This window comes from Triticum aestivum, chromosome 3D, assembly GCF_018294505.1.
Source record: "Triticum aestivum cultivar Chinese Spring chromosome 3D, IWGSC CS RefSeq v2.1, whole genome shotgun sequence".
Lineage (NCBI taxonomy): Eukaryota > Viridiplantae > Streptophyta > Magnoliopsida > Poales > Poaceae > Triticum > Triticum aestivum.
In genome coordinates, this window is record NC_057802.1 from 446,719,836 (window position 1) to 446,729,790 (window position 9,955).

Below are 9,955 nucleotides of genomic sequence, written 5' to 3' on the forward strand. Positions count from 1 at the left end.
GTCGCTGGCCGGCGTGGGCCCCGCTGCCCTGAGCAACTTTAATTTGGTGAAAAGTGCAACTTAAAACAGACTTTTATTTTTTTGCACCAAGCAGGTACTCCTTCCGTCCGAGAAAACTTGTCCCAAGATTGTCCCTTAAATGAATGTATCTAGCACTAAATACATTCATTTGAAGGACAAATTTTTTCGGACGGAGAGAGTAGTACGTTTTCTTCGACCTCAAGCACGAGGAAAACAATAGTGGTGCACGTGAAAGACCGTTAGGATGATGGCGCATCCAGTTGTTTTGTGCGTGAGTGCACCGCACTTCTTCGGCCGTTGCGTGACGTGCAAACCCTTTGGCCTTGGGCTCTGCTGAGCAGTGCGTGCCATCTGGAGGGAAACGACCAAGAACGGAGAGCAGAGGCGGCAACGTTGTCCGCGGCGCAAACGAACGCTTCTGCGTGCTTCCACGACGCGGTAGACACGAGCCCGACGCGGCGGCGCCTCGCCTGTTGCGGAGTGCGGCACGAACAAAATCGGCCCGGCGCGCCCACGCCCACGTGACCGCTCAGTTCCGCCACGATGTGGGAGTGCTTGATGCGGCACCCCACCTCTGCATAGCCTTTCACGTCGGCGAAGGAAAAAGGAATAGCGTTTCACAGATTCAGCAACGATGATGGGTTGGTTTCGAGTGGCCGCGAGCTGCTACGAAAGTAAAAAGAATAATACTATATGCATCACCTCTCACATCAATGACCAATCCCACAATTCTCTGCATGGGGCATACTCTAGAAAAAATAAATCAAACACCAACATGCTTTCTTCGTCTCAAAATAAGTGTCGTGATTTTAGTTAAAATTTGATCAGCCGAGCTTTTATCTACAAGGAACAACAGTCAATCTTTTTTGATCTAAAAAAGAATAGTTATATCAACCTTCCTTCTAATCCGTCTTCCCGTTTGCGGTATGCATCTTCATCTTCGACAGGGTTCTGACCAACCCCCTGCATATCTTCCAGAACCAGAACACGTTCATCACGGCCAGCGTCGGCGGCACCGTCATTATGCCGTAGAATCCCAGGGCGAAGATGGACTTCACCTGCGAAAAAACAAGTACAGCGCGCGTCATCAGCAAACCGTCTGAATTTTTGCAATATAGCAAACGGTTTCAATCGAATTGTCTGAATCTTCTGAGGACTAAATCAGTCATATACTTTCATGATCTTTTAATTCAGTACATCATACTGATCAAGCAAATTTAGCTACATCTCAAGTTTTAAATATTAGCATACCTGATCATAATGGAAGTAGACATGAGTGAAGAAATATACGAACAAGATTATCCGAGCAATCTGCAAGCCAACAAAAGATGTGTTAATGCCAGAGTAAAAAGGACAATGAATAAACAGTTAGAGGCATATCTAGTCACAAATGCTTCAAATTAACTCGTTAGCATCAGCATGGCATGGTCGCTGCTTCTGAAGCACACAATTGGCATTTTCATTTGACTTGTAATGAAGAGGAGCGTATCGAGCATATATTTTCCAACAAAAAGGTAAAAGGCAGAGACATTCAATAGGAACATATCTCTGAGCATCTGAATCTTGTACAAAGACAGAAAGGGCAGAACCGAAGTTGATAGGGGCGTACGGAGGCACGACAGAGACAGTAAAGGCTGCCGACACCGAAACTAACTAGATTTTTGATAATTCTAACATGCAAGTTTCATGAGTCATACGACTTCAGGAAAGCAATACTGTTAAATCATGAGAGCAGCAGTACCATACCAGCCATCCGACAAACATAGCCAATCCGTTGTATAAGTAGAGGTTGTGATCCTTCTGACCAGCAACATCCAGATACCTGCACCAAATCATAATAACTTTCAGAAACAACACATCTTAACCTGAATTGTTGAAGGACTGTATTAGTGGCATCAGATGTTACCATCTAAGGTTCACAAATGGAGTGGTGGCTTCAGTGAAGAGGACCATAAGTATGTACATGTGTGCTTTCCCACTGAACAAAGCAAGACAAATTGCATACATGGAAAGTCCGTGATGCAAGAGCTGGAACAGAATTAGATAGAAACAACTCCTGATCAGTAAGAAAGCAACGCACATTAATCTTCTTCACACAGTATATGACTGTAATACTTACAAATTCCTTTCCACCTAAAGATGGAAAATGCCATAGGATCATCGTCAAGTCTGTCAAAAAGTATCCGATCGAGACCTGCACAAGTAATACAGTATGTTCAATCGATATGTACGCAGATGTTCATTTGTTCTGAAAGACAGATGCAGTTGCAATGCATAGCTTACCCCAAACATGGAATCAGATAACCATGACTTTCTGTCAATTATTATGCCATTGACATCTACACTGAAGAGGCCAGATATCATGACTAAGTAAAAGGAAACGGCAGCAGCAACCAATGCATGGACCGTAGAGAAGCCCCTGTCAGTTAGTTACACATATTTAGACTTCAGTAAAATAAAAGGTCAAGTGTGATAAGAACAGGTACAACGATAAAGTTGTGTCCAAGTAAATATTACCTATTATTCCACTCAAGCTTTTGCATTGGACTTAATCCATCATAACACTTGAAGCACGATGAGCTAACCTTTTTAGTTACCTCATATACCTGCAAGGACAAAATTATGAATTCTTGCAGCAAGATACAATGTACTAAATAGCCGAGAACAATTTCAAAAGATAAAAGATTCTAAGACGACAACTTCAGAATTAGAGGGGCAAACTTTTCAATTCAGAATCAGTATGCTTCATCAGCCTAGGTACTAATACGAGAGTTGGATTCCGGCTTTCGAGCTCCACCATTTTAGTAAAAATATTTAAAAATTCAAATACTTCTGAAACAATTCCGTGTACACATAATGACCTTCGGAAGTACAAATGTTCATGAAAAAGAAAGGTGTCCTGAGTCTAATATAGCAAATTCTAGCACTCCGTTTTTTGTTTTTGTTATCGCAAAATGCTGTACAATGCCAAACTTATTATCTTCCCTTGTACAGAATGAGACCCAGATTATCTTCTATGTATTTTTTTGGAACATGTGTAAGACTGTCAATCTCTCCAACGAACCTCACCTATGTCCAAAATTTTAAAAATCCATCGGCTTGCAAGAACATTAAATTGTGGGCAATTTCGCAAACAGGCAATAGCACTGATCACATGCTGGCCTGGTTGCGCCAAAGAGCCAGAGCAGAGCAGACCAGAATACTGCAACATGAAACAGCAAGGTCTACGCACGCACTGCTGCTGATCTGATGCCGATGCACCTTCCCCTCGACTGGTAATTTGCATTGCACAAACTAGAGAAATTCAATGCGAGATAGTAGCAACCACGCAAAAAAAAAACCTAGAACTTCCTAGTCTTTTTTTTTTGAAATCCAAAAGGTCTCTCGGTTCTAGAAGGAAGCATTCAACACAGTCTGCCCAGCTAGCACAGTTGGAACTGTTGGTACGTATCAGTATCATCACCACCAGTCTCGATTGCCAAAAGAGACATCGACGATTGACAAGTATCTGCACCATTGACTGGCAAGTTGTAGTACCAAGTGCTACAACTAATGCCGCAAACTTCACCAGCAAGCATAGCTACAAACAAAACTGCAAAAGCAACCGGCATATAGGTAGGTAACAATCTCGCAAATAACCGAGCTCGTGCAACCAATGAACCCAAGGTCTCGGAAATTGAACTACGGAGAGCGGATCAACTAAGAAAGCAAAAAAGGAGAGGGCGCGGAGAGCTTACGGCGGCGCACATGAGGACGCCGGCAAGGACCGACGCCGGCCACAGGACCTGCTCCTGGGGGCCGTAGTTCCAGTCCATGAGTCCCCTCCGATGGATCAACCAGCGACGAAGGGGCGGAGGAAGCGCCAAGGAGAAGAAGCTGATCCGAGATTACGCGCCGATGGATGGACGGATACGCCTCCCAGGAAATCAAACCTGCAGCACAGCAGGCCACGTTTTTCACGCTTGATCTATTTCAGGGCGAAAAGGAGGGTTGGGGTTTGGGCGGTGGCGTCGTCGGTGGAAGCGTGTTTTGGAAGAGGGTATGAGCGTTGGGTTTTAAGAGAGGACACGCACGACGGCAGGCGGGGGGTCTCGCGAGAAGGCGGCGTCCGTCACGGATCGTGGCTCCGGGAAGGTGGCCCGTCTGTCCACGCAGGGCCGGCCCATAGGCCGGGCAGAAGGGGCGACCGCCCCGGGGCTTGGGAGGGCCCCAACTACAATTATTTTAGTAAATCATACTTTCTCCGTCTCTAAATACAAGTCTTTACTACATGACGAAAGCTTTGTGGAATTGTCTCAAAAAAAACTATATACAGATGTATATAGATATACTTTAGAGTTTAAATTTACTCATTTTACTTCGTATGTAGCCTATATTGGATTCTCTAAAAAATACTTATATTTAGAAACGGAGGGACTATAGTACATCTGAAAATTATTAAATGCCTAAATTAGGAATCTCGCGCAATGCCCAGGTGTTCCACTGACTCACTTGACTTTGGATACTCTTCGAAATGTAATCTATGATTTCATGTTTTGGGTCTATAGGTTCAAAGACCCAACTGATAGATATGCCTCCTTATCTTTGACGCATGTTCCTCTCCTCGCGTTGTACTCTCTGGTGTACTTTGGCCCCTTGGGGCTTTTTGAGTAATATATTCAGATGGGAATGCTCTCCCCCTGGTGATTGTTAAAAAGAATGGAGCTTTAGTTTGCAGGAGCATAGGTTCACATCACATACTAATAGGTTATAACTTACTACATACTCATAGGTTATACCATGCGGAGGCAAACTAATCTGACACGTGAAGTTGATTCAAATGCACTAGTCTCTCTTTATGATATGATGGATGTCTTAGTATCATAATCAAAACTATGATGAATAGATTTCAATGTCTATACCAATGCAATTTTTAATTTGAGAAACCCGTAGGACATCTCATGTGCGCCAAATCAAACCAAGTACAATCAACATCATTTTTGGTTCTTTGATAATTCTATTACTGAACCCAACTTGCAAGTCACATTTTCTATGGCCTAGAAGTTTCTACAAATATGACTGCCTAATATACACTAGAAATCATTATTAAAATAATAATTGTTAATGTGTATGATTTAGAAATCTCTAACATGACATTCAATAATATTAAAAGATACATGAACACGCCTATATATATGCAAATATATGTGTATACACTCTATAGTTTATGCAATATTAGAAAAGAATTTGAAAGATTTTGTAACAATAAAGAATTTTTTGCTACATTATACAATTTAAATTTTTTATAATCAAAATTTTCAATAATATACATTACAACTATATATATACGAATAATATAACTATTATTTAGAAACATTGTTACGTGACTAAGTAATAGAAATTATATTAATTACAATTGTAATATGGTAGACTCAGTTTAAAAATAAGTATAAAAGTTTAGTATGAAAAAACAATTGTTTTACACTGCCCCTTGTGCTTTTCTGCACCGCGCCACCGCCGTTGTTGCACAAGCTTTCAACATGATCCGGTCGTCACGCCGCCCCACCCACACCACCGCTGCTAGGAACCGGGGGAGTAAACGATGGTGGCCACCACATCTTATCTCTCTTGTGTTTTGGAACAAGATTTCTTCCTGCTTCTGAGGCTTGGAGTTTTAAGAGAGGGGATGCGGGGTCTCGCGACAAGGCAGGCGTCCGTTACTTGGGGAAGGCACCTGGATGGTACTGGGTTGGGGTTTGCATGGTGGCGTCATCGGTGGAGAGTGTTTTCTTTCTGCTTCCGGGTCCTGGAGTTCTAAGAGAGGACACACACGAGGGGAGACGGGGCCGGTCACGCGAGAAGGTGGGTGTCCGTCTCCGATCGCAGCTCCCGTAACTTGGCGAAGGTGGCTTGTCTGTCCACGTCACCCATTAAGGCCCAATAGATTGGTTTCTCGCCTCGTGCTGGATTAGGAGTTTTTCATATTTCTCTAGAAATTGTCGTGCAACGAGTGCATTTCGTAAAATAAATATGATTATATATTGATAAGGGCGACCCTACGCGTCAGCCGTGGATAATTGGGAAAAATCAGTCGCCTCCCTGGCCATTGGATGGAGCGAGTAATGACCGTCTGATGTGCCCATGAGCATGACCCCCCCCCCTCTTGCAACAAGACTGGTGTTATAGTATTTTCTGCAACAGAGGTCTTGTTGTAGAAAATTTCTGTAACAGAGGTCTTGTTGCAGATTTTTTTGTAAGATTGAAACATGGCCCTTTTACAACATGACCCTTTTGCAACAAGAGCCTTGTTGAAATTGCAACATGCCTTTTTTTGCAAAAACAAAAACATCCCTTGTTGGGGCACGATGCGGCTGACCCCCCCTCTCCGGTCGAGGATGCCTACAACGGTGGAAGTGTTGCTAAATTTTGAGATGCGTCGGATGGTGGTGAGGGAGGAGTGGTGCCGCCAGTCCCCTCATTCGTGCCGCCATCGGCGAGCGCCGGACCTAAAGTCAGGTTGCCTTGCTGTCATCATTCTCTCACCCCCTCTTTGTCTCTCATGGCAGGAGCGTCGTGCGCCGCGTGCGATCCGGTGAGTACGCAAGAATGAAGAAAAGGGGGAGGGAGTGACCAGATCCTGGGAGGAAAAGAAATGAAACGAGAGAGAGAGCAAGTGGACATGAGCTTTCAAATATTGTTCTGTTGGATGAGGATGCATTTCTGGTGGACGTTGTGCGCTTATCCAGCAGCAGATTGCTAGCGTTTCCCTATTGATAAGCACTTCTTATTTTTTGAGTTGTGATAACCACTTACTAGTATTTGATAAGGATTTATTGGCTTATCAATTAAAATAAAAAATTATTCATAAGCAAATAAGAGGCGAGGTAGTTGATGCAATTTTCACAAAAACTGATGGAAAAAATTAAAACATGGACACAATGAGGGAAGGAGATGTACCTAAAGGTTGACGGAAGGAGGAGCAGACGACAGAAACTTATATTCTTTTAAAGTAAAAAAAAGAGAGATGAGAACATTTTGTTTAAATACTTAACTCATAGATCTGGTTGGAATAGAATCCCAAAATCTTACCTTTGAAATGAACACCATATACCTACTAATTTTGTTCAACTTCCGGCGGAGACATGTTTGGGGCACCAAAAAAGAGTGCTAGAGCCACAGGGATTAGTTTACAAAGTTAACAGACTAACTAATCATGGGCCAAGCATTGCAGATTGGGGGAGGTTGGGCCCACCCATTAGTTGGAAAGAGTCTGTAAATAATGCCCGTCACAAGTCCGTGTGTCTAGTATTATTGACCAAAAAATGGCCCAACAGGGACTATTCACTACTCCCACTAATCACGTGGGTCTGCTTGTCATGCATGGCATATCCATCTAGGGCATGTTTGGTTCCCTGGGTAGCTACAGGCTGCATTGCATGACGGGTCCTGGGTGAGCTCGGCCTGGTTGGGCTGATGCAAGGATGAGCAGAGATGGGTGTTTGGTTAACTTGCATGATATGGCAGCATCTCGTGCAGAGGAGATGACCATCTTCTGAATTTCGCTAGGCTTCCTAATCAACGTTTGCTACTACAGCGACAGAGGAGATGGCTAGCACGTAATCTCCAGCGCTTGAGCAGCCAGTGATAGCCAAAACTGCACTGCTCCAGTAACTGTCTCGCATACTTGAACAGAATCACGACGCACTCGATGATGCAGCAGCGCGGGACAACGAGATCCGAAGCGCAGTGGCTCCAGACGGCGGGATCCAGTGTGTGGCGGCGCGAGGCAGCAAGATCTGGTGTGCGGCGGCTTGACGAGGGCGGCGGCTTGGTCGAGGACGGTAGCGGCGGAGGACGGCGGGGCTTGACGAGGGCAACAGCGGCTGTTGGTCGAGGACGACAGCGGCGCCTGGTCGACGAGGGCGGCGACGCTTGGTCGAGGACAGCAGCGGCGGAGGACGGCGGGGCTTGACAAGGGCAGCGGCGGCTGTTGGTCGAGGACGGCGGCGGCTTGGCGAGGGCGGCTGCAGAGTGCTCGGTCAGAAGAGAACGAAAGGGGAGAAGAAAAGCAAAGGAACACGCCTGCACGCGAGCTACGCTCGATCTCTGCGTTTCCCTCAGCCTGGCTGAGAGGCCCCTTTTTGCATCCACTTGGCCAGGCCGAAAAGCCCATGCAGGGTACCAAACAACGGAAATTTGCACGGTGGATGCGAACCACATGCAGCGCAGGGAACCAAACACCCCCCTACTGCACCAGCCTCTCTTTCTCCTATCCTACGCCTCAACTGACCCTTTCACACCCCTTTCTCTCCTACGCAAGTGTCGCTTCCTACCGCGTCTCGCCTTCGCCTTGGGCTGCCCAAGGCGACCACCACCTCTGAAGTCCACATATCCTAGGTCCGTGGTCATTGCCCATGATGATGTGAACCCTGTAGCAGCATGGTTGTGTATCCATTCTCACCCACACGGGTTAGTAATGCTAGATCAACAAACTTTCTATTGGGGGTTTACGGATCAACCCAACATGACACTTTGTGATTGGGCATTGGTTGGGGTACTCGGCCCACCCTCTTGAAATTCAGGGGGCAAGTTTGATTTGTTGGAAGCACCCGACCCCGTAATGGCCCGTTCTTCTAGCATTTTTGCCACAAGGGTGATGGGAACATCGGCTCGGCCACCCATTCATCGCTTTGTTCCGTTTCACGCTGGCCTCCATTGTGATAGTAGTGGCTCAACTCAGTCCACGTCGTGGTCATTGCTTCCGAGAGCCACGGAATCAACATCGTGGAACTCATAGACGAGCTCCAAGCCACATCGTTGATCGTTGTGCTCCTCATGCCCATCGTCACCACCATCACCGACCAAACCTTCAACGCGTGAGTTCCTCCTCCCGTGCTACTTTGTGTTCATGCTCCACACCAAATCACTGCTATAGACACCCTCTATGATGTTGTGCTATGAGGAAAAAATCTCACAAACATCGAGGCTGTGCAGATGGTCATCATCGAAGTTATGTGCCCCTGGGGTGCCTCAGACAACAACCAAAGTCATCAAGCTCATCGGTGGTTCCCATTTGGTCTGTCTACAGTAAAGGAGGAGGAGAATAGAAGTAGGAGAGAGAGAAAGATGAGATGAGATCGAGAATAGTGAATGGTCACGATCGGGATTGTCCATTTCGCGATGCATCTAACAAGTCATAGGTTGGGATGGACCATAATCAGTTTAAGCAGGCTGTTAATTTTAGGGATTGGGGTTTAGGCTTCTCTTCCCAAACAAGTCATAGGCTTTATTTTATTTTTCTCTTTCTACATCACCAAAACTGGAAATGTCCATGGAGAACAATCACTCCTACAAACTACACATGCTTTATGGGCTAGCCACATACATGTACAACAAGTACACTTTGTGATATTGAAAATCCCAAACCTACGGTGTAATTCTTAATGTAGCAACTTTACATCCCTGTCCGGGATTAAAGGGTCGACATGCTACCTCAAATCATCTGTATTTCTTGGGACATTGCTTCTATAACGTTGCATTTTCCTCGTACTCTTTGCTGGTCCCATGAGATGATTGGCCATGCATACACATGTAGGCTCAGGAAAGAAATATGTTTGTTGCATGCATGATATCGATTAAGGTATGCAAAATGGGAGAAAGAACACATGCAAAGCTTGAGGGGATACCTAAGGCCCGTGCTATTAAGATGGCCGAGTGCCTTGGTCCCCGAGAATCCTTTATCCGACCCAGTAAATCTGGACTACCAAAATAGGCTTTAGCCCTATATATATAAAGCAACAACCAATCATTACGATGGGGAAAACATCAAAGATAGAAGATGCTAAAGAAACAACTAACAAGCTCTAAATGTACCAAGAACAAACTTGAGCATACAAGCCCGTAGCGAACTCCATATCATGCCATCGATGTGACTAAGACAAGTGACCAGTAAGAC

At 45.2% G+C, this 9,955-nt stretch overlaps 1 protein-coding gene across 1 annotated transcript; it reads right to left on the bottom strand.

Annotated features, from left to right (window-relative positions):
* Positions 1-773: 773 nt before the first annotated feature.
* On the bottom strand, positions 774-4,047 carry LOC123074901 (TLC domain-containing protein 4-B). Its single transcript, XM_044497633.1, has 8 exons — positions 3,759-4,047; positions 2,539-2,627; positions 2,305-2,440; positions 2,141-2,215; positions 1,928-2,049; positions 1,768-1,843; positions 1,273-1,332; positions 774-1,079 (listed from the first exon to the last, which is right to left on the bottom strand). Exons 1-8 carry the CDS (start codon positions 3,834-3,836, stop codon positions 924-926), a joined length of 792 nt encoding a protein of 263 aa, XP_044353568.1. The 5' UTR covers positions 3,837-4,047; the 3' UTR covers positions 774-923.
* Between the last annotated feature and the right edge of the window lie 5,908 nt (positions 4,048-9,955).

Excerpts from the sequence above, each read along its gene's own strand:
- LOC123074901 (XM_044497633.1), bottom strand. The coding sequence starts at position 3,836 with ATGGACTGGAACTACGGCCCCCAGGAGCAGGTCCTGTGGCCGGCGTCG. Across the intron at positions 2,441-2,538 it reads AAGCTTGAGTGGAATAATAG|GGGCTTCTCTACGGTCCATG; the intron begins GTAATATTTACT and ends ACTAACTGACAG. Across the intron at positions 2,216-2,304 it reads TATCTGATTCCATGTTTGGG|GTCTCGATCGGATACTTTTT; the intron begins GTAAGCTATGCA and ends TTACTTGTGCAG.